The sequence below is a fragment of the Notamacropus eugenii genome, chromosome 2 (genome assembly GCF_028372415.1).
Source record: "Notamacropus eugenii isolate mMacEug1 chromosome 2, mMacEug1.pri_v2, whole genome shotgun sequence".
In the NCBI taxonomy this organism is placed as follows: domain Eukaryota; kingdom Metazoa; phylum Chordata; class Mammalia; order Diprotodontia; family Macropodidae; genus Notamacropus; species Notamacropus eugenii.
Window position 1 is genome coordinate 95,567,572 of NC_092873.1, and position 25,127 is coordinate 95,592,698.

Sequence of the window (25,127 nt, forward strand, 5' to 3'; positions counted from 1 at the left end):
CATTCTCTCTTTTTTAATTCTCTTTTTAAAATTATTTATTTTATTCTGAACTTAAGAAATAAAACAAGTATTTCCATAACATAGTAGAACAGGGGGAAAAAATAATTGTATAGACATAAACTGTTTGCCCTGTGAGAAAAGCTGGCATACTGTCACATACACATATCACTGATCTTTCCAAATTCTTAGATTAATGACCAGCCCAGGCCAGGATGTATCATTTCTACTAGTCACAGTTTAGGGAGTATGGGGTGGGATGAGACGTATACCAGGGTCCCCAGAGCTTTTGCAGTCTTCTGGACTTTGAAAGGGCAGATGCTAACGACAAGAAATACTGGTTTATCTCACTGCTTTTTAGTCAGTCTTTCCTATCCCTCCCCACACCCCCAAACCCATGAACTCAGGCATCCTTCAACATCCCAAGAATCATGGAACACAGTCACCTTCCTCACTCAAGCTCTTTTTTAAAAAATTAAGATGGGACCTGTGATTTTGTTGATATAGAGACCTTCCAAAGAGAAAACTCCCCATACTAATGGAGATCAACACTCCATCTGTAACTGGAGAGGCAGTGTATTGTTATATAGTGTATAGCATCCAGGAAGACCCAGGGTCACATCCTACCTCTGTTAATGTATCTATGACCTTGAGCAAGTAACTTCCCTCGAAGCCTCAGTTTCTTTACCTGTAAGTGTTAGGCCCACTCTGAATCTGTGGTCTTGTGATCATAAGCCTTAAAGAGTTTTCTGGGAACATTGCAAGATTAAATGACTTGCCCAGGGTGACACAATCCAGCATGTGTCAGAGGTGGGACTCTCCCAAGTTCTTAATGAGAATTCTGGAGAGCGCTAGTTCCACTCTCCAGTCTCATATCCTTGTAGGGATAAGGACATTCTTTCCCATCCTCATTATAGCCCCTGCCTCCTCCTGTGCTAGCCTCTATGTCTGCAGCCCACCTGGCGGACGTCCAGCCGGTAGCTGAGGACAGGATCCACGGCGTCCGGCTCCTTCTGAGTCCACTGAAGCACGTAGGAGTAGTTCTTGGACAGCTTGTGGCTGCGGGTGGGGTTGGGGGTGTCGTAGTAAAACTCCGGGCTGTAGGCTTTGGCTGAGAGGGTGGGTGTGTGGAAGGGGGTTTGGGGCAATGGGGGATGGGGAAGGACAAGGTAGAGACAGAGGAGAGGGAGGAGTTTGGGGTGAGACAGAGAGGGAAGAGAGGGCATAGTTGGAGGATAAAGAATGAAAAGGAGACAGTTGGGGAGACAAAGAAGAAAGAGGGAATAGTTGCAGAGGGATCCAGGGGAGCGAGGAGAAAGGAAGGAAGGAAAGGACATAGTAAGGAGAATCAAGAGGGTAGAAGGGGAAATGGTTAAGTGGAATCAAGAGAAGGAGGAAGAATTGGGGAGGCAGAAATGAAGGGGAAGAATTGTGAGGAAACAGAGATGGGACATTAGGTAGAAACAGGGAATGGAGAGAGGGAGGGAGAGACAGAAAAGGAGTAAGGGAGATAGGGAAGAGTATAGGGAGAAGAGGGGAGAGGGGAGGGAGGTGGGAAATGTCACAGGGGCCCTCTGGCTGGTGAAGGGTAGGGAGGGGAGGGGATGAGGAAGGTGACCAGTGATCTGAGGCCCCAGTCCCTCAACAACTCAAGGTGTTGGACACCCTGGAAGGTGCACGTGTGGGTAAGGGTGAAGGAGAATATTCCCACAACTTCTGGAGGTGGTGCCCAGACAATGGGGTGGGGATAGAGAGAGGCTGGACGTTGGAAGTGTGGGAGTGAGCACACTAGGCAGGTGCTTTTCCACAGAGTTTAATGCCATTTGAGCATAATGTCATTATAATGCATTGAACGTCCTTGAATGGAACATATAACGGAGGAGTCTAGGATGCCCCCCCAAACCCTGTAATTCTCAATTATTACAACCCCAAGGATATCACTTCCCTCCCTCCCCAGTCCCTCTATGCTTCCCCCAACCCACCAACCCATAGGTCCCCAGTTCTATTGAAGCCCAGGCGAGCAGTTCAGAGACAGCTCCCAACCATTCCAACCTGGCTTGGCAGGGATTGGGTCAGGAGGTTGAGAAGACAAAAAGAAATAGGGATCAGGGCTGCAGGAAGAGAGGGGAGGGAGAAAAGGGAAGACTAGGTGAGAAAGGAAGGGAACTGTGGGAACAAAGGGGGAAAGGGAAAGGGACTGTGGAGATAATGTAGGAGAGACAGGAAGAGGCTGGAGGGACACGAGGATAGAGGAATAGGGATGAGGTAACACTTGAAAGGATAGGGTTACCCTGCACCGAGGAGCGGGATAGAGATGAAGGAACACTGGAGAGAAGGGAAAGGGCTACGAGGGAACACTGAGGGAGGGGGACGGAAGAACACTAGGGAGAACACGGGGTGGGGAGCTGGGGAAAAGAAGGAGGCTGGGTCCACTGTGGAGAGAGGGGAGAAACCCGGGAGACACCAGAGAAGAAGGGAGAGGGAAGACAGCTATGGGATAGGGCAGGGAACTGGAGGACACTGAAGGGAAGGGGAAAGGACAGAAGAGGGAAAGGGTTGGGTGTACTGGGAATGGGCTCGGGCATGTAGGGGAGAAGGTAGGAGACTGGGGACACTAGGGAAGGGGCTGGGGCACATTGCGCGGAGAAGAGAGGGAGATAGGGGACACCGGAGGGGACTAGAGAGATTTCGTGAATAAAGTGTCCTTTATTACGAAGTAATACGGAAGTACAAGCTAAAGCATCTGTTGACTGACGGACCATTGAAGCGTCCGCCTTTTATTGTGGAGAATAACCAGCTAGAAGCTACTTTTGCTGCTCAAGTCTGCAGCTCAAACCCTGAAGCTTCCATATAGAGAAGTAAAACAGGAAGGGATGATCGGAGATGAGCACAAAACTCCTCTCCTCTGGCCAACAACAGGTCCTAGCCACCCGGAGGAAGGGGCGGATGGAGGGGGACAGGCTGAGATGAGCAAAGGACCACTTAGTGGAGCGGGACTGAGATTAAATTGGAAAGGGCCACTTGTAGTGAGTGACAGGAAGAGATAAGGTTGAGAAATAGGGATCGTGGCTGGGAGATAAGACACAGGGACTGGGCCGAGAGGTGAAGACCTTGGCTGAGGGATAACGATTGGGCTTTTCGCGACCAGGCCTAGTGGCAGCCCTTTGCCTGGAAGAGACAACCCAGTCTGAGGGAAGGGCGAACCAGAGAAGAGGGCAGCTTTTGGGGAGGACAGGTGAGGGCCACTCACCGGAAACCTGGAAGAGGCAGGAGGCGGCGCCCACATCGTTGGAGATGGTGCATTCGTAGCTGCCGCTGCTCTCACGGGCGAGGGGGTCAAGCCGCAGCTCGGCGTGGTCTGGGGCTTCGCTGGGGGGAGCTGGCGGCGTGGGCAGGAGGTGCCCATTGAAGCGCCACACAGCGGAGGCGATGCGCAGGGGGCTACCTCGAAGCAAGGTGCAGCGCAACAGTACAGGTCGGCCCAGGGCCTGGCGCACGTCCTGGCTGGTTGGTTCCACCACTGGAGGGACTGGGAGAGACCGAATAGGAGGGGACACACCACAGGGTCAGCAGGAATCGTCCTCTGCTCCTCCCTCTCCCCAAGCCAGTAGACTGGAGGGGATTGGCATAGGATAGGGGTTGGGGTTTCCTCTAGGAGGACATGTGCCGGCTTCAGAGTAGAATCGGGCTCTCTGAGGGGAAGCGACCGCCTATGTGTCTATAGCATAGTAATGGACACTCAGCACTCATATACACAAATACAGGTATACACACACACACACACACACACACACACACACTCCATCAGCAAGAAGAGATACAGATGCAGGGGTAAATAGACATAAATAGAAAAACTTTCAATAAACATACCCGCTGCAGAATACCCTCAGAATTATGGAACCTTGGGGCTGGAGGAGGGGGACTTGAAATTCATCTAATCCAATATCTATGGCATCCCTAGTAAGTAGTCATGGAGCCTTCTCTTGAAGATCAAGGGTTGGTTAGATGGTGACTTTATTACATACAGTACTCAAAGAAAAAGTATCTGTACTCAAATGGAGAGTCTCAGTTTCCTGTACAACCCTCTCCTCTTGTCCCACTATGCATATGGAAGTGCTCATTTTAGCTGGTGTTTGTTGAATTCAGAATAAAAATAAAATGAAATGGAAATAAAGATGAGACAACATCAACAAAAAGATCGCTATTAAGAACGAATCTGCTATTTCTTGGGTTGGATAGCTCCAATTTTATGGAAGTTTTTCCCTACACGGAGCCTAAAACTGCCTTTCTGAAACTTTCGCTCATTTTGTCTAATTCTGCCCTCAGATCAAGCAGAAATAAGTGTTATCCTCACCAAAAAAAGTCTTTCATATACAGAAAATGCAACTGCTACCCCACAAGTTCTCTCTTACTCAAGCCTATTTTGGATTCTCTCTAGTCTATTAATGTCTGTCCTAAGGGGTACCCAAAAATGAATGGAATACTTCAGATATGGGTTGACCTGGGTAGAGTACATTGGGACTTGTTGCCTCCCTTGTTCTGAATACTGTTCCTCTTAACACAGTATAAAATTACAAGTTTTATTTTGGGGGGAAGCCGTGTGATGCTGTTCACTTTTATTGACCTTTGTCAAAAACCCAGCTTTTTTCAAATGAATTGTTTCATCAAATCTCCTCAGTTTTGTAATTGTGAAGTTGATTTTTTGAGCCCAAACATAAGAGTTTACGTTTATTCCTGTTAAGATTTTCTTAAATGATTTGACCCACTTACAAAAACACCCTGCTATGCATCTGTACACACACACATATGGTACGCACACAGATACTCACACGCACTCATAGGCTTAAATACACACCCCCTTACACTCTCCCTATTCACATTCACCAACACTTTCCTAGGATTCAGGATAAGACTTCCCATCCCTTAATTGGTGCTCTTGACTGACTAACAAATCTCCAGGGACAGACACGTTACTTTCCAACGATTCCCACTGCTTAGGGGACCTCTTTCCATAGCTCTGCCCCAGGATCCACACTGAGTTTCCTAAGAATGCCAGGTGTGCATGAGGAATTTAGATTGAGGAGATGATGTTTTCAAGACATCTTGGGTTGTGAGGTCCTTGATGCCAAGGATTCACTGACCTTTATCTTTGTATGTAGTGCTTGGCACATAGCAGATGGTTAGCAGCCAGTTAACAGACTTTTATTAAGCCATTACTGTGTGCCAGGCACTGTGTTAAGTTTGATTGATTGATTGAGGAGAGATGTATATGGACTTGGGGTATCAGGGCTGGGAGGTTTCAGAGAGTTGGAATTGGGCTGCAGGTACTGGGGACATCTATTCTTTATCCAACTGGGTTGGCTGAAAAGTGGAGGGGAGGTCATGGAAAAGTTATTGAGGGAGAGGTATTGGGAGTGAAGTTCCAAGAGCTGGGAATGTTGACAGAAGCACTCTCCTGGCAAGACAGTTGAGTCATGTTCTTGGGTAGGAGAATTTGGGGTAGGGAATGATGGGGGTATGTTCAATGGGAGTCTTGAAGATGCTTCCAGGAGACACTCACACTGCACATTGAGCTGCACCTGAGCTTCCCGGGACCTAACGTTGAAGCCATTGTACCGAGCAGTCTGACATCGGTAGGTCCCACTCATCTCTCGGCTCACTCGTTCCACCCGTAGCTTCCCGTCTGGCGTCTCCTCCATGGTAGCTCCAGAGGGCAGCAGGCCAGCTTCCTTGTCCACTCGGGACCACAGCACGGGAGGCCTGGGCTTCCCCCGAACTTCACACTGTAGCTCCACAGAGGACCCCTCACGAACCATCACCACTGACCTGCCCTTGGGGACGCTGATCGTGGGGGGCACTGCAAAGGTGAATGAGGAGGATCAGAGGGAGAGCTTCCCACCTTCCATTATTTCCTAAGACTCATTTTCTGCCCTATAGCTAACATTTCCATAGTGCTTTAAGATTTTCAAAGTGCTTTACGTAACTTATCTCACTTGATTTTCACAATAACCCTGAGAAGGAGATGTTCTTATTGTCATCGTGGTTATCCTTTCTATTTTACAGAAGCAGAAACTGAAGCTGAGAGATTCCATCACTTGCCCTTTCTAGATAATTAGTGCCCAAGGCAAGACTCAAATTTAGGTCTTCCTGACTCCAAATCCAGTGCGCTAGTCATTCCACCAAGCTGATTTTCTCATTTTACCCATAATGGTGGAGGATTCATGCAATAATGTCCTGCCTGGACACTTCCTGGAATATATGCTTTGCCCTGTACTCCATCACCAGGGCTGGGGAACCTGCAGCCTCAAGGCCACATGTGGCCTTCTAGGTCCTTGGGTGAGGTCCTTTGATTGGGTCCAAGTTTTACAGAACAAATTCGTTTATTAAGAGGATTTGTTCAATGAAGTTTGGATTCAGTGAAAGAGTCAAATTTGAGGACCATGTTCCCTGCCCCTGAATTCAGATCTGACCTTCCTCATTCAAAAAGTCAAACTTAACTATAGCAGTACATAAGCATATGTTCTTAGGTGTAGGTTTGTGTTGTGTTCATCCCTACCAATAAGCAATAGAGAGTTAACCTTGAAGTCAGGAAGACAGGGGTTTAAGTCCTGCCCCAGACATATTGTCGGTGTGACCCTGGGCAAGTCACTTAACATCTCAGTTCTCTAGATAACTCTTTGAGACTAAATTGCAGAGAAGGTGCCATTTGTAGGAAGGCCCTTCCCCGCCCCCCACCCCCAAGAGTTCCCTGTATCAGTGAAATTACAGGTCCAGTTCTTATTCCTATCATTTCCATAGGCTGAAATGCTCATTCATTGGATCAAAGAATTTAGAGATAAAAGACACCTTTGAGATGTTGTAGTCCAACCCTTCAGAACAGAAAATTGAGACTCAGAGGGAAATAATTGTGTTGCAGTGGAAAGAACATTGGATTTGCAGTCAAAATACCTGGGTTCTGATTCTGGTAGTGGTTACAGAATTGGCCTTTGAGCCAGGAAGACCTGGCTTCAAGTGTTATTTCTGACCCATACCTATCACTGTAGGACCCTGAGCAAGTCACCTAACTCTCTCCTCAAGATAACTCTCTAAGACAATAAATTGCAAAGAAGGCATGGTTAAAGGAAGTTTCCCAAACAGAGAGTTTTCTATATCGATACCTATGTGATCTTATAAAAATCAGTTTCTCCATTTGTAAACAAGAAGTTGGACTAAATGACCTGTAAGGCTCCTTCCAGCCCTAAATCTATGATGCAAAAGGACTTGTCCAAGGTCACACAAAGATAGGAAATAGTAGAATATGGATCAAAACACTACCCCAAATCTTTTCCTTGAGAAAATTGATTCAGGTTAGAGTGGGAAATAGGAGTTTCCATTATCCTCTTCCTCTCTTCCCCCTCTTCCCCCCCACCCCAACACACACGTCCCTTGAATTTGAGAGAAATCAAATAATGCCTATGGAGAGACTAATAGAGAAATGTCTTTACCCAGGCTCAGGATAGGCAGATCTGGCCAAGACTGGGGACTTAAATGATTCCCCCTCCCTCAAGCCCTTCCCTTGAGTGACCTCTCATTGTTCTTTCTCTAGGGTGACCTTCCTCTCTTCCATCATGTGATTCTTCTTCCTTCCTTTGGCTAAGATGTAACCCAATTTTCTTTCCTCAAGGTTAAGTCCCATCCTCCTTTCCCTTGAGTAATCCCTTCATTTCCCCAATCACCCTCTCATCCTTCCTTCCCTTGGGTAAGCTCTTTCCTCATTCTCCCTTCCTCTGGGTGCCTCCTATTTCACCTGCAGGATGCTAACCTGTCTCTGAAGAGATGTTCACCTCGACACTAAGATCTGGTACAGGTGCACCCTGAAAGGAGGCGACGCAGAGGTAGGTTCCATAGTCACTGAAGCGCAAGTCAATAAGCTCCAGGCTGCTGGTGACAGCGGGTAATTCAGGGTCATTTCGAGTCACCAGCAGTCGGTCAGATATCCGGGCAAGCTTGCCATTCTTGTACCACTGGTAGGATACCTTCTCCTGAGGCACTGCATCCACGTGGCACGAGAGTTTCAGGTCCTGACCCAGCTGAATACTCTCACTCTCTTTGATCACATCTGGCGTGATTTGGAAGGTGGCATTTCTCATTGCTGTGAAGACAACAGAGGTGTGCATGGGAAAACTACTAAAGAAATTGTATTTCCTCAGAGGGCAGAAATCCAGTAAGCAGGAACTTACCCATCATACTATGTATGCATTCTCCCTGGAGTGCAGGAAGTGGGTCTCTTAACAGACCAAAAGTTATCCAAGTGCAGACTTTTATCAGACTGTTAACTCACTGACAAAAGGGATTGTAAATGTTCTATTAGACAAAGAATCTAGCCCCTGGAAGCAATGTTGCCCTCTGGAGAGACTGCAAGCTCCAAGGGTTCAGGGACCTGCGTTCAAATCCCATTTCTAAGGCTGTCTTTGTGATCTATCCTGGACCTCAGTGTCCTCATCTGTTAAAATGAGAGGGATGGACTACATAATCTCTGAGATCTCTTCCAAGTCTATCTATATGGTGCTATGACTATTTCCTTGTACAGAAACCACTACATAACTCCTTTTGAAAACTGTTCTGCTTTTAAAAAAATTTTTTATCTCTGAAACAAAAGAGTCTGCCTCTTTAAAACATTAAAAGCATGTTTGAAGGATGCTGGGAGTCTGCTTAGAGTTGTTAATGGATGACCTTAAGTATTTGATGTAAATTAAGATTTTAAACCAACCCAGGCCTCAAAGAGAAAGAGAAATGAGCCACGTGGAAGAAAAAAAGAACTCTTCCCATTGGAAATATAGAATCACAAGGAAGTCATGGGGAAATGTGGCATGTCCCTAACTGTGATCACCCTATCTGTTTCTGATCCTGAAAGGGCTAGTTTCTTTAGAGACAGAGAGGGACTGTGTAGCTGATCAGAGCTGATCCCCATCTAGTAAAAGGAGAAAGCCTTTGCCATCAGGATCCTCTTAGTTAAAACTGACTGCATTAGATAGATTGTGGCGGTGATTTACTTGAAAGAGCCAAGAAGCTATCCTCAAGCCCCAAACCCAAGGTATTGCAAGTGAGAAGAAAAGTAAAGCATTTATCTTTTAAGCAGAGTAGGAAAAATTAGGATTAGATGATTCAATTTGTTGATAAAATTAAATTTTATTGAAGAACATCCATGAATGCTTAATAGCATCTTGGTATTTGTATTTCATTAGATCTTGTTCTCTCTCTACAGTCATAATAATTACCCATTTATATGATGATTTAAGTTTACAAAGTACTTTCCTCACATTAGTTCATTCTAATGCTTTGTTATAGAGTTATATACTCTCATGAGAAGCAGCCTAATAGTAATGGTTAGAGAGTTGGCCTTTGAGACCTGAGTTCAAATGCTACTTTTGTCTGTAGAACACAACCTCTAGTCCAGTGATATCCAATTCAAATAGAAACAGACCCCTGTGACTGCATATTGACTTAGAAAAGTCACAAATGAACATTATCTATGCGTTATTGTGGGACAGCTAGGTGGTTCAGTGAATAGAGCACTAGACCTGGAGTGAGGAAGACTTGAATTCAGAATCCAGTCTCAGACACTTATTAATTGTGTGACCTTGAGCAAGTCACTTAACTTCTGTTTGTTTTAATCCACTGGAGAAGGAAATAACAAATCACTTCAATATCTTTGCCCAGAAAACCCCATGGATAATATTGGTGTACTATGGTCCATGGGTCACAAAGAGTCAGACAAGACTGATCAACACGTTGTATTTTAATTTTATTAGAAATTTCCCCATTATATTTTAGTCAGATTTCAACAGCACTCAGAGCTTTGAGGCTGCAATCCTGACTCATTTGAATCCAGCTGAAAAAAAAAAGTGTTGACCTGAAAAGTTAGAGGTTTCCGTATATGCCAATTGAGGAGATAGAAGCTCAAGCAACTTGTGCTGCTGGTGGTCGTAGCAATCAATACAACTGATAACTACCCAAACTGCAGGTAGATTGCAGCAAGGAGGGGGAAAGGAGGGGGGAATTTGTTAATATTGAGTAGATATATCTTTAATTACTATTGATGGGAGGGGAGGGCAAGGAGAAGGGGAAGGAAGCCAATTTTAAAAAAAGCAAGGAAGTGAGAGGGTGGAGGCAAGTTGGGGAGAGGATATAAGGGGCAGGGAGCAGATTTAGGGTTCAAGCCCATGTCCTTTGACACTCAAACCAATGCTCTTTCCACTACCCTACACTGCCTCCTATCGCTACTTTTATATCTTCTATCCCTCAATTCATAGGATCACCAGAGCTCAAAGGCACCTCAAAGGTCATCTAGACCAACTTGATCATTTTACAGTTGAGGAAACTGAGGCCCATAGGGGTTAAGTAACTCACCCAAGGTCACAGAGATAGTATCAGAAGTCAAATTTGAACTCAGGTCCTCTAACTCCAGAAAAAGTTCTTTTTCCACTGTACCACAAGGCTTCTCTACTAGGGATATCCTTTTTGAGAAGGCTAGCCTCTGTATTACAGATACTAAAAGGAATTCTTTTGAAGGCTCTGCCTCCACCCCAAATAAGATAATTTTCTAGCAAAGGTTGGACTAAGCAGAGAAAAAAGGGAAGAGGAACTTTAGAAAGTGGGGCTAGGCCAACAACATGGCTGTAAGGGCAGGTTTCCTTCCAGCCTCGGATTCTTTTATTTACTCCCCTGACTTGCTGAAAGATGCTTGTGATCAGAGATTGAGATTCTAATCATACTGGGAGCTCCTTGGGCCCAGAGTCTGTATGTTCCTCATTAGCCTGGGAACTCTCTGAATGTAAAGACTGTATGTCCTCCATCAGACTGGGAGCTCCCTGAGGGCATGGGTCATGTGTGTGTGTGTGTGTGTGTGTGTGTGTGTGTGTGTGTGTGTGTGTGTGTGTATCCATCAGACTGGGAGCTTCCTGAGAGCATGCGACATATATGTGTGTGTGTATGTGTGTGTGTGTGTGTATGTATGTGTGTGTGTATATCCATCAGACTGGGAGATCCCTGAGTGTATGGGCTATATGTCCCCATCAGATTGGGACCCTCCTCCTCCCACTCTGAGGGCAAGGACTGTATATCCTCCTATCATATTTTTCCTCCGGTTTTCCTCCCTAGATCCTACATGGGCTCCCTTATCCCCACCCCCAATGAAATAGTCACTTACATCGAACCAACAGGTTGACTGTCTTCTTGGCTGGATTGCCCACATTATTAATGGCTGTGCAATTGTAGTAGCCAGAGTCCTGGGCTCGAACCGATGGGATGGTGAGGGTGCCACCCTGGGCCCTGCTGCCTAGAGGCAGGGGACCTGGACCATGGGACCATAGCACCTGGGGCTGGGGGTCACCTCCAGTCAGGAAACAGTGCACTGTCACATTCTCTCCTGGGTTCACCACCAATGTCTCATTCACTGACAGCTTCAAAGCGGGAGGTGCTGGATAAGGCAGTAGGAAGAAGGTAGTAGAATGGTTATGGGAATTTGGGAAGCAGGGATTAAGGAAGAGGAGAGGGGATTGAGAGACACTAAAAGAGAGAGGGGGGGATTCAAGAATACCTGCGAGGAGAGAAGAGGGCTAGGAATTAAGAAACACCTTGAAGAGACAGGAATAGATCTGGGGAAAACTAGGCAAGAGGGGAGGGGATTGGAAGATACCTGGGGGGAAGAGAAGGGTCTGGAGGAATACCAAAGGATAGTGGAAAGGTGGGCAGTAGAGGAGAGGCACTAGGAGAACACAGAGAATGAGAAAGCACATGCAATGGTAGTATACTGGTGAAAGTTCAGTCAGGGCGACTCCTCTGGGGATTGAAGACATGCTTTTGGACTAGCGGATTGTGCCACACCTTGATGTCCTACCTGTGGTGTTGGTGAGACGGAAGGTAATGGCCTTGTCAGGAATGCCACACACATTCCGCACAGACACCTGGCAGGTGTAGCTGGCATAGTCCTGGGGCCTCAGATTCTTCAGCTTTAGAACCTTGGTCTCCCCCTAGGAAGGGATCATGGATAGAATGTAGTGGTAGTTATCCATTGATATCCACCAAGGGATCTGGGGCAGACTGGACTGGGCATACAATCTAAAGGATTTTCCTGGTCTCAAATCCTAATCCCTACCTTCCGCACCTTCCCAGCCACCAGTCATCCTCAAGGGGCCCCAATCCAGTGGGAAATGCTATACTCACCATACCTTCTATAGGATTTCCTCCTTTCTCACTGTACCAACCCTCTTTCCCTGGAGCCATTCCCTGGCTCTGAGGTTGCCCTGTAGCACACCTTCCCTCTGTGGAATGAATAGGTGGACCCCAATCCCCTGCCTCTTCATCAATTCTATAAGCAACATCAGAAGTTAAAGAGAGGTCTGTATTTCTCCTTCCCTGTCCCTTACCACACTCTACCTTCCCTAGCATCCGCCTCCAACTTCCCCCCTCCAACATACATCTCTAAACAATCTAAAGGCCAGATCACACTCAGAATTTATTAAGAATCGCCACATTTCAGAGAGGTCCAAAACCTCAGGTCACTGCTACTTCTCCATCCAATCCTGGGCCCCCTTCCAAAGAGAAAATGAGGTAAGGCTTTCCCTCTCTCCCATTGTTTTTCTTTGGCACACTATTAGGAACATCTGTCTTCTATGCCTTTCTCTACAACACTCCATCCTAGAGATAGCTGCATATAAGTGGTAGAAGGATGGAAATGGGGAACAATCTCTGCTGACCTGAGTGTAGAGGGGTTCATAGATGTCAACCCCATCATCCTGGCTGTGGGACAAGGTGCTGGAGCCCCGCTTCCAGATGAATCGAGCTGGTGGGTTGGAGTTGACGGTGCATCGAAGAAACACTGTCTTCTCCTGGTAGAAGCTACCCCGAACATCACTCACTGTCTGGTGCACTGTTAAGACTGGTTCATCCAGGTCTGGAAGAGCAGGACCCCCAAGGGGCTATCATTCCAGGAGGCTCTGAGGTGAGCTTAAGCCCCAGCTACTGCCCTCCTTAAGTAGGAGGGCTGAGCCAACCCTCTGGTCACTTTTGTCAGGGAAGTGGCATTTAATGTACCTCAGGGGAATTGAGACCAACTTCCCAACCCCTCCAAGCTTTCTTGCCTGAATTCTGATTCCCTGAGCTGAAATCTTCTTTTGTCCCTATTTCACTCTATCCTGAGCCATTTATTGCATATGTTGTATCCACCCAATTAGTCTGTAACCTCCCTGAAGGCAGGAGAAAATCATTTTTCATTTTTGTATCCCATTCCTAGTGCCTACCATAGCTTTTGGCACATGGTAGATGCTGAAACAATGTTGAATTTAAATAAATTGAAGGTAAAGGTTTGGATTTGATGAATTCTTAAAATTCCCTTGGGATGCTGGACAGTCTTGCCATCCCATGCCTTTCCTACTCTTCTTCCATTTATCATTTAGCTGTCCCTGCTCAAGGACCTGAACACCCTATTTTAAAAATCTCGACCCCAATAAGACCATGTTCGATGCCACAGCCCCTCACAACCTACCCCATCTTGAGGAGGGGCAGTTACCAAGTCCATAAGCAGAGTAGATGAGGGTCACAGTGAGTACCCAGTTCTCTGGCCAGGCCCCAATCCAGTTCCACCAGCATGAAATGGGGCCCCCTCAACCTCAGGGACTTGGCAGAGACCAGAGACTACAGGGTTCTTTTGCATGCCACATTCCCTAGCCTAGGAGCTGGCATGGAGAGGAGCAATGGAGATAGGTGTTGGTTAGCTTTGAGTAGGCAGGCTCCATCCTGTAACTTGTACCAGCTAAGATGGGCTTTTACTCTTATTTTTTTCTGTAAGGGCCCTAAACCTCAGAGAAGAAAACTCTTCAACTCATCTGTTTCAGCCTGAGCTGGCTTCTTCTCTAAAGCCCTGTACTAGGTAGGTGTAAACAGACACTGAATACAGGCACTGACAAGTGAGAGTAGGCAAGCAGGTCTCTGTGGATATGGAGGACTGATGTCTGGCAGTAGGAGCAAGCCCAGGACATGGTAGGTGGGGTGGGATGGGGAGCAGGAGACTTCTAAGTCCTTCCCAACCAAAGGTATCTTTCATTTTCTTTTCCCTTTCTTTCCTTCCCCTTCCTACTCACTCTCTCCTATACTTCCTCTTCTGTATGATGGTCACCTCCAAAGCACTGATGACCACTTAGGGCCCCCAATGGTGCTACATATCTTGTCCCCTTAGCAGAGGAGGTGGAAGGGGGTTAGGATGCAGGTTACTGCAGAGGACCTGGTCTGATGGTGGCTGATAGAGCTGGGATTGGGCAAGTTGGGGCAGGTGCCTGCCTCCCCGACTTACACTGCACATCTACTCGGATGGACTTGATCGCAGGGACCCCCACCCCATTCTCAGCTTTACAGTAGTAGCGGCCACCCTGTGTTCGAGCAATGCGCTCTATTCGAAGGGTCTCGTTGAAAACTGATGTCTCTTGGAACTTGTCCGAGGCACTCCCTGCTGTCTTTGTCCACCGAACCTAAAGGAGAGGGAAAGGGATAGGATCAGATTCAGGGTCAAAATCAGGCTGTGGGAAGTTCATACATCGGTCATCCAGCAGTAGCACCTTCCCCTACCACCTCCACTACCCCTCCTAACTATGCCTTTCACACTGTTTACACACATGAACAGCGACACGGATATAAACACCTATTCATAGGATCTTAAATTTTGAGTTGGAAGAAACCTCAGAGGTGATCTAACCCAACCCCCTAAATTTTACCCAATTTTAAACTGAAGTTCAGAATTGTCCAAGGACTCATATGTGGCATTAGGTATACAGACCCATGAAAAAATGTATAAGTCAACAAGCTTACTATGTGCTAGGTTAAGCCAGCCTCAATGTCAAGGAAGTGGTGCTTAACTGTGCCCCAAGAGATCTGAGATTAACTCCCCACCACAACCAGCAAAGCTGCCCTGCCTAGATTCTGATCCCCTGAGTTGACATCTTAGACATAAAAAGAGATACAAATATAAAAAGATATATAGTCTTTCCCAATCATCCTACCCTTAGTTTCCACCAACTACCTTGTATTTATTCGTATTTGTTCCTCATATACTTATCATTATACATATTTCCCCATTAGAATGTAAGTTCCTTGTCAGAACAGAGTTCTGACTTTTTAAAATTTCTGTATTCCTAGCACCTAGAATGGAGCCTGAGCTATATATATATTTATACATATATATATGTATGTATGTATATGTATATAGATAGATACATATCTATATGCACACACACATATATGTATGTATGTATATACATATATGTGTGTTTATATGTATATATACATATATACACTTAAGCAATACTTCAGGATTGATAGATACATATAGATTCATATCCAATCAAATCATTTAAAAAGATTCATGGGGTATTAACTGTTCAAGGCACAGTACTAGTGTTGTGGGCTATGCAGAGGTGTCTAAGTCAGTTTCTGCCTTCATAGAAATTACATTTTAAATGGGGAAATCAGACAGAAAGACACACACACAAATACACACACATATCTTCGGTTGTATTGAGCTTTAGGAATAGCTTGAGAAAAGACTTAAGGCAAGGAAATCAATGAAGAAAATGATGGGAGAATTTAGTCCAGAGGAGAAAAGGACATGAATTGAATGAATAGAGAGAAAGGACAGATGGCAAAATGCGTTGGGAAAAATGATCAGATTTGACAACTGACTGCCCATGTGAGATGGAAGTGAGATGTTGCAGATGACACAGACTTGCTAACCTGGAAGACCAGAATATTATGCCACAGACCAAAACAGGAAAGTTCAGAAGAAAGAGGAGCTTAGTGGAACAAGATAATATAATGAACTCTGTGAGTAAGATTATAATCTATAAAGATATATATGGCTGTCCCACCAAATAAAAGGATTTTCACTCATATCTACTGTCTCACGACACAGAGCTGGACCTAAGGGATACATGCAGCAGTCACAGGGTGATCTGGGGGGCAAGTTATAGATGTTGGTACCCAGGTAGTGGAGAATTTTCTCAACAGTATCTCTGCAACTATAGATGTGGGTCAAAGCTAAGTGAAAACTGCCCTGAGGGGGTCTGTGCCTACTTCAGAGAGGGAAAAGTTGGAAGTTTACACAGCCTCAGAAGACAACTTTGGGAAGAGATGGAATGTTGGACGATAACAAGTGAAGGAAATGGAGGGCTGTGTTGGAGATAAGCCCTTCAGATGACTATCACAGCAAGAGTAGGATGTGACTCAGCTTTTGACCCTCTGACTTGTTACAGTCTTAATGACATCTCTTAAGCCCTGCGGTAGGAGCTCTCATTTTGGAGACCACTGCAGTTGGCAATGAGGAGCCATTGAAGATTTTTGAAAAGAGGAACGATATGATCAAAGTGGTATTTTGGAAAGATTAAAATGGGAGATTAAGGTATTTGGAGGAAAGATTAGAGGGAATTAGACTGAATTAGAGGGATTAGCTTTGAGGCTAGGAGACTACTTCACAGTCCAGGCCATAGGGGATGAGGGCCATTGGGACTAGAAATGAGCCAAGTGAAGAAAAAAAGAAAGAAATCTTCACAAATAAGGCATGCAGAAAATGTAGTATGTTCAATACTATGATCACCTTTCTATATCTGATCATAAAAGTGAATAGTGGGCAAGCTAGAAACATTAGGAAAAAAATGATTATGCTAGAGGTGGGGAGATGGAACTGTAAAAAGGGAGTAATGGACAGAATGATGATACCACTGCAAGTCAGTATACAAACACAGACTAACACAGATGTAGATGTGTATACAGCCATGGGCACACAGCTGTGGGTTCAGATCAGTCTGGACACAGAACTGCTGTGGATCCTGACCCAACGCTTCCTCCCTGGCACTAGTGAGGGCTCTCTCCTCTTTTACAAGCAAGGTTTGATCCAAAAGAGACTTTTTTGACTAGCAACACTGTTTCTAAACAAACTCAAGGGAAAGAGAACACATTAGTAAGGCCCTTCACACACCATTTTATTCAATTCCCTGCCTCAAGGTCAAACTGTTAAAGTTTCTGTTCTATTTCCAAAAATCTCCTGAGAATGGCAGATATTTCCAGACAAAGCCAATGTGTGTTTGGCACCTAGCTAGAGAAAAGGATTGAGCATGTGATTTCATTAGTATGGAGAACTCCCTAGACTAGTGTAGGTCCATACCTATTCAATAATTTCTAGATTTACAGATAAGGAAATGGAGGCTAAGATGGTTTAAGTGATTTTTACCCAGTCATAGAGCTAGTAAGTATCAAAGGCAGAGTCTGAACTCTGGTCTTCCTGATTCCAAGTCAAGCACTCTATCAACTGTGCAGAATGTGAGTTTCTTGGAGTGGGGACTGTCTAAGATCAGGAGTGGCCTTCTAGGTCCTTGGGTGCTGCTTTTGACTGAGTCCAAAATTTATAGAGCAAATCCTTTTATCAAGAGGATTTGTTCTGTGAAGTTTGGATTCAGACTCTAGATTTTCTATGTATATATCAGTGCTTGGCATTCAAAGACTTTTGTAACCTAGCCCCCTCCTACTTTTCCAGTCTTTTTTTTTTTCTTTTGAGGCAGTTGGGGTTAAGTGACTTGCCCAGAGTCACTCAGCTAGTGTCAAATGTCTGGGCTAAGGTTGGATTTGAACACAGGGCCTCCTAACTCCAGGACCAATTCTCTATCTATTGCCCCACCTGGCTACCCTCTTTGCCAGTCTTTTTACACCTTGGTCCCCACAACATACTCTTCAATCCAATGACACTGGCCTCCTGGACGTTCCGTAAATGATACACTCCATCTCTCTGCTCTGGAGATTTTCCTAAGTCCTCCATACCCAGAATGATTTCCCTCCTCATCTTCACCTCCTGGATTCTCTGGCTTCTTTTAGGTCTGAATTAAAATCCCTTCTTCTACAGGAAGCTTTTCCCAACCTCTCTTAATTGTAGTGCCTTCCTTCTCTTAATTGTTTCCTGATTATCCCATATATAACTTGTTCATACATATGTGTTGGCTTGTCGTCTCTCTGATTAAACAGTGAGCTCCCTGAGGGCAAGGACTGCCTTTTGCCTCTTTTTTGTATCCCCAGTGCTCAGCACAACTCCTGGCACATAACAGGCACTTAATAAATCCTTATTGACTAATTGACTTAGAAAGTACTTAAAATTTTTTTCCATTCCATTTCCAAATAGGAACTCAATAAATGTTTATTGTTGATCTGCTATGAGAATAATGATTGTCTTTATGTTTTGAGTAACTAATTTATTACAAATGAGAGACAGATTTATTGAGGTCACAGGGAATTTTTGGGAAGTGACAGTAATATTTTTTAAAAGAGTATCAATAAATATATGTAAAAGGAAAAAATAAAGGGAATCCACAGTTTTCTATTTTAATATCTTCTAACCCCATGTCAGGAATTCCTTCCTAGTGTCCAACTATAATAACTTCTATTACAGCTTAAGACCATTTTCTCAGTGGGAAGAAGAAGAGCAGCTGAGTACCAAATTCTTCCCATACTTCTCCAACCTCTCTGTGAAGCAACATCTGACAATGACCTTTTCCCACCTCATTATTCATAGTAACGGGCTGCCCTTTCTTTACATAACACTTTAAAGTTTTTCAAGTATCTCATTTTATCCTCACATCAAGCCTGCTTGGTGGATTTTATGGGTATTATTCTCACAGGCATTTTTCAATTTAAGATTCCAACGTGCCCTAATCAGTCTGATCTAGGATATAGTTTGATTACTGCCCTCCTGGTTTGAGCTTTGAACCATCCTCACCAACAGTTTGGGTCTGATCAATACAACTAAAGGCTTATCCCTGGTTGGAACTCCTGTGGACAGTTACTGGTCCCAGACAACTGTCAGCCTCTATCAACTAACTGATTCATTAAAAAAAGAACTTCAATTCAGTCTTGCTCTTGGTTCCAGCCCCATGTTCTGGCTACTTAGCTATAGACCTGAGCCCCAGTTTGTGTCCTGAGCCCAAGGTCCTGATCTGGTGTTAAAGTAACCCAGCTTTGGGCTCACTCTTACCTTTGAGGCATTAGGAGGAGTGGAGAAGAGAGGAGAGGAGAGGAGAGGAGAGGAGAGGAGAGGAGAGGAGAGGAGGGAGGCCTGTTTAGTACAACAATATGGAACTAGGAGTTAGAAGATATGTATTCAAATCCTGGCTCTGCCATGAATACCCTAATGAATACCTAAGCATCACCCAATTTTTGTGAGCCTCAGTTTTCTCTTCTGTAAAATGTGGGCAGTGAACTGGATGAGACCACTAAGTTCTTTTTCAGTCTATGAATCTATAAGACACAGAGATGGGGAAATAATTGGACAATTAAGTCTGTGAGAAAAGGCTAGAAGTATTAAAGGTGTGGGTGATATCATTCATAATACCTAACATTAACAGGAGACTTTACAGTTTACAAAACACATTACATACATTTTCTCCTTTAAACCTTATAACAGCTCTGATCAAAGGACTAATTGGAATGAGGGTGAAAAACAGGAGCATGAGTGAGCAGAGGCTTCTGATCCAACCCACGGTAAGGAAGGAAGCATTACCTGAGGTCGTGGGTGCCCAGTGACAAGGCACTGCAAAACAAGGGTATCCCCCTCACGAATAGTGTAGACACGTTCACTGATGTTGTCCTCTTTCACTACACATGCCTGGCCTGCATGGACAATCTGAGCCTGAGCTGGAGCTGAGGAAAAAGAAGGAAGGGAATATTAGAGAAAAGAAGGGGAAAGGGAGAAAAGTGAGTAAGTCAGGGAAGAAGGAGATGTCTAAGGATAAATCCAAGTCCCAGGATGACAGGTAGACAATAGAGATATGACCTGAATCATGGGACTCTCCTATCTCAAACTCTTCCACGTTCTAGGATCCCAAGAAAAAAAAAGGATGTTTTTAAAAATTCTTCTACATGCCCCAGCCACCAATCTAGAGAAGGTGTGGAAAATGAGGTTAGGATTAGACTGTCCCCTTTCCCTACAACGAATCAAGCCAAATCTCATCAACAAAACTTTATTAAGACTCACTATTGGTCAGGTACTATGCTAAGCACTGGGGATATAAAGAAAGGCAAAAAAAATAGTTCTGGTCTTCAATTCCCCCATTCCAGTGGGGGAAGATACATAAAAGGGAGGTGCAATGGAAAGAGTAGAAAGAAAGTACCCTGTTAGTGGTATGATGGCAAAGTCCAGATAATGAAAAAAAAATAGTTGATCTGGGTACTCCCTCAAAAGTAGCAGTTCTAGGAGAAACTTACCAATGAGAGAAGCGGGACGCAGGAGTGAGAGGAGAAGGCAGCTGAGTCACTATGTCAAAGTCTGAGAATGGAGGATGACTAGTTTGGACCCTTCCTCAAAATGGAGGTTTTGAAATCTCTCTTTTATCCTACATCTCTGTAACCCCTATAGACTCAGTCTGAGGTATACCCATTTGCATTTGGATTCATACTACCATAGACCCCCCCTATTCTTTGTGGGTGTGGGAGCAGGGAAGGAAGGATGGGACAGTGGATATTCTATACTACCAAAGAAGGCAGGGTCTATGTCTCTTCCACCCAACAAAGAGCATCTGAAGACAGGAGCTGTAGTTCTTCTACCAGACTGGGAGTCCCCTAAAGGCAGGAATCACAAATCAATCAACAAAACTTTATTAAGCATGTGTTAGGCACTGTGCTATATGTTGGAACTGCAATTACAAAGAATGAAATAATACCTACACACAAAGAGCTTACTTTTAAATGGGGGATACTATATATTTGAATATAGACATGTAGAAAACATATACAGAATATATGTTCTATATACACAGCATAAATATAAAATGAATAAATACAAAAATATTAAGTACAAGGTAGTTTGGGATGGAGAACACTAAAAAAAGATGGTTCCATTCCCCAAGAATTTCTTCTTTCCTCCCCTTCCTTATCTCCCATCATTGAGACATCTTCCCCAGTATCTCTTTCCTGCTGGTCTCCTTGCCAAAGCCAACCCCTCTTCATGCATCCTTGATTCCATCCTCTTCCAATCTCTCTAACAGATTGTTCCCCCATCTTCCCCACTCTTTTATCTTTATGCTCTCCCTAACTCCCTAACCAATATCTACAAAACAGGCCTGTCATTTAATAAAATCCACACTTGATCCTATCATCCTGATTAGATGCCTATCATCCTTTATCTCTTTTTCCTTTTCTGAATAAATTACTTGAGAAAGCAATCAACACTAAATGCCTCCACTTCCTCTCCCCTCACTCCTAACTCTCCATAGTCTGAATTGACCTCACCATTCAACTGAAGCTACTTTTTTCAAAGTTACCAATGATCTCTTAATTGCAGAATCTTGTAGGCATTCCTCAATCCATATCCTTCTTGACTTCTCTGTTGCATTTGACTCTATTTATCATCTTCTAGATATTCTCTCTTCTCAAGATCTTCATGACATCTTCTGGTCCTATCTGTCTGACTGATTCTTCTAAGCCTCCTTTGTTGGTTCTTCAATCATATCCAATCCATTGTCAAATCTTAGCATTTCTCCCTTCACTGGCATCCCCTTTTCTCCATTCACATTGCCACAACTCTGGTACAAGCCCTCACTACCTCTCACCCGGACTTATCTCTGCCTCAAGTCTCTCTCTATTCCAATCCATCCTCCATGTCACTGACAAAGTGATTATTTTAAAGCATTGATCTGTCTATGTAACCCCCTGGTCAAAGAACTCCAATAGCTCTCTCTTCCCTCCAGGATCAAATATAAATTCCTCTACTTAACATTTGAAACTCTTCATACACTTCTCCCTTCCTGTATTTTCAGTATTCTTACACTTTACAATACCTTGCCATCCAAATTTACTGATCCACTTTCATTCCTCATACACAATATCTCAGTGCTTTTGCAATGACTGTCTCCCATGCCTGGGATGATCTGCCCTCTTAGTTCTCTACTTCTCAGTTTCCTTGGCCTTTTTCTATACTCAGATCAAAGCCCAAAGTCCTTCTCCAATACTCCCCGAGCTGCTAATGTCTTACCCTCTCAGATTGCCTTCTTTCCATTATGTATAAATCTTTGAGATCAGGAACTGTTTTTTTTTTCTCTTTGTTTCCTTAGTGGTTAGCACAGAAACTGGCTAATAACAAGTGCTTAATAAATGTTTGTTGACTGATGACTGACTTTGGGGATCAGGAATGGATGGCTTTTTTGAAGAAGAGTGTGGGAGGGGAGTAATGTCTAAGAGGCTGGGCAGATATGTAGGCTCCAGATTACAAAGGGTTTAAAACAATAAATAGGATTTCTTATTTCAACTCAGAAGCAATAGGAAGCCACTGGGATTGATTGAGTTGAGGTGGCAGAAGTGTGGGGATGAACTGGAATGGAGAAGAGATTTGAGGCTGGGAGGCCAATTAAGTGAGAAGAGATGAAGGTCTGAACTAAAGAGGTAGTTGTATGAATGGAGGACAGCAGTTGGATACTAGAGATGCTGTAAAGGTAGAAATGGCAAAATTTGGCAACTGGTTGGATATGTGAAATGAGAGAAAGTGAGGAGATGAGAATAATGCCAACATTATGAACCTAAGAGATTTGAAGGATGGTGAGGTCTTCAATAGAAATGGGAATTTGAAAGAGTGGAGAGTTAGATCAAGGTAAGGATAATGAGTACAGTTTTGTACATGTTGACTCTGAAACGTCTCAAGGGCATCCAGTTTGAGATGTCCAGTAGTCAAATTGTGATCTGGGACTGAAAAGTCATCTGCATAAAGAAGATAGTTAAACCCACTGGAGCTTAAGAGGTTATCAAAAAAGAGAGTGTAGAGGGAGAAGAGAAGACAGGCTAGGACAGAACTTTAGGAACATCCACAATTAGAGGAGTGATATGATAATGTCTTTTCATTAGCCTAGGATGGTAGGAACCATGTCTCCTCTCATCAGAGTGAGAGATCCCTAAGAGTCGGGACTATGCCTCCTCTCATCAGAGTGAGAGATCCCTAAGAGTAGGGACTATGTCCCCTCTCATCAGATTGAAGGCTGTTTTCTTCCTTAATCCTTAACCCTCTCCATGCTATGCATACACACACACAATCTCCAGTATACACGGGGTTCTTTGAAAGGATGATGTTCAATTCAAAGTTGACTTTGAGCAACGTACTTTTGAGTTGGTCCCGACTTGGAAAAGACTGGATGGGTATCATTTTGCAGTGTCATAGGATAATAGAATCATAGATTTAGAGCTAGAAGCAAACTTAGAAATCACCAAGTCCAACAATTATATTTTATAACTGAGGAAAATAAAAGGAGAGGTCAAATGGCTTGCCAAGGATCACACTGCTAGTGTTTAAGGTGAGATTTGAACCCATGTCTTCCTAACTTCAAATTCAATGATCTACCCGTTAACCCTTATTATACCTTCAGTGAGCCCTCAGGTGTCCACCATCTTCCAGGACAAAGCTCCTCACTTTCTGACCCTAGTGTCCTAGAAGGAAACCATTCTCTGTACCTGTATCCCACTTCAGCTGTATGAACTGGAGAAAAGGGAAAGATCTCAGATTCTTTGCTAGAAACTACTCAGTCTCTAGCCTATGAGTTCTTAATTCATTGGTCACTCATTTCACAGTTGAGAAGATTTGAGAAGTAGTGGAGGGAGAATAGTGGGCTTAAGATAGAATGGTTCCTCAAAGGAGGTCATATAAGGGGAACTCTTTGAGAACAGGGACTTAACTGTCTATTTGAGAGTTACAAGATCACAGAATCAGTCTCAGAGTTGAAATAGACCTCAATGGTCATCTACTCCAACACAAAGATGAATAGAAATCTCTTCTATATCATTCACAGATGATCATCCAGCCTCCAAATGAAGACTCTCACTGCCTCCCTGCTCCCTCTCCACCCTACCTCATAAGGGGAACATGCTAATGATAATAGCTAGCATTTGTAAAGTGCTTTAAAATTCACGAAATGCTGTATATATGTTATTTGGTCTTTAGAACAATCCTTGTGAAGGTGTTATTTTTATCCTTATTTGACAAATGAAGAAACATAGCTAGTATGAGTCATAAATGAGTCACATAGCTGGTAAGTTCAAATCCAACCTCAGACTCTATGACTGGTCAAGTCTCTTTGTCTTTGCCTCAGTTTCCTCATTTGTCAAATAAGGATAAAAATAGCATCTCCATAAGGATTGTTGTAAAAACCAAATGAGATAACATATGCAAAGCATTTTGTAAACCTTAAATCACTATATATACGTCAGCTATTATTATTAATATTTTCCTCCTCCTGGTGGTGGTGGTGGTGGTGGTGGCAGCAGCGTGTGCGTGTGTGTGCGTGTGTGTGGTGAGTCTTCATTTGGAGGATGAATGATCACTTGAGAATGATATAGAGGGCACTTCTATTCAGCTTTGTATTGGAGCAGATGACTCTGAGGTCCCTTCCTATTTCAAGGCTGGTTCTGTGATGCTGGAGCTCTCAATCTGATGGGGCAGACAGCAAGTTCCCATCTTCAAACAACTTGTCTCCAGTCCTCCGAATCCAGCTAGCTGTCTTAGAAGTTACAGTATCCTGAAGTAGCTGATTTCGTATTGAAATAGCTCTAATAGTTAGGAAGATTCTTCTATTGAATCAACATCTGCTTCCCAGAATCTTCTACTCATTGCTCCTAGTTCAACCTTTGGGGTCAAAGCAAAACAAGTATAATCCCCTTCTACATGAAAACTAGGCTAATGCTTAAAGACACCTCTCTTTTCCCTCTCCTAAATCTTTTCTTTTGCAGGATAAATATACCCAGTTCTTTCATCTAAACCTTAGAGCATCATAGTTCTAGAATTGGAAGCAATCTCAGGGGCCACCTAGTACAACTTCCTTATTTTATAGTTAAGGAAATTGTTGAGACTTGAGTTGAGATTTGTCCAAGGTCACACAGGTAGTAAGACAGAAGTGGCTTCGAACCAAAACAAAGTCATTGAGTCAGTGTTTTTTCCCCTGTACCACACTACCTTCCTTAAGCACTTATGATCCCTCATTTAAATTTAAATGTTATCTCTGATTTCTATGGAATCACCTCAAAGAAAATATTAATTTGCCCTTACAATGAGTAGTCCTGATGTGAGGGAGTCATTCAGCTCCCTGTTC

The 25,127-nt window shown here is 44.0% G+C and overlaps 1 protein-coding gene across 3 annotated transcripts in view; it reads right to left on the bottom strand.

The window, feature by feature from the left end:
• MDGA1 (MAM domain containing glycosylphosphatidylinositol anchor 1) overlaps positions 1-25,127 on the bottom strand; it is an 83,633-nt gene that overhangs the window by 11,084 nt on the left and 47,422 nt on the right. For 2 of the 3 annotated variants that reach the window (XM_072641975.1, XM_072641976.1), the window contains exons 2-10: positions 19,565-19,704; positions 14,327-14,501; positions 12,735-12,931; positions 11,876-12,008; positions 11,186-11,455; positions 7,799-8,128; positions 5,558-5,854; positions 3,248-3,526; positions 957-1,108 (exon numbers count right to left, since the gene is read on the bottom strand). In XM_072641975.1, the coding sequence (XP_072498076.1) occupies positions 957-1,108; positions 3,248-3,526; positions 5,558-5,854; positions 7,799-8,128; positions 11,186-11,455; positions 11,876-12,008; positions 12,735-12,931; positions 14,327-14,501; positions 19,565-19,704 (1,973 nt within the window). The remainder of the gene's footprint in view (positions 1-956; positions 1,109-3,247; positions 3,527-5,557; positions 5,855-7,798; positions 8,129-11,185; positions 11,456-11,875; positions 12,009-12,734; positions 12,932-14,326; positions 14,502-19,564; positions 19,705-25,127) is intronic. The other variant, XM_072641977.1, reaches the window with a different exon arrangement.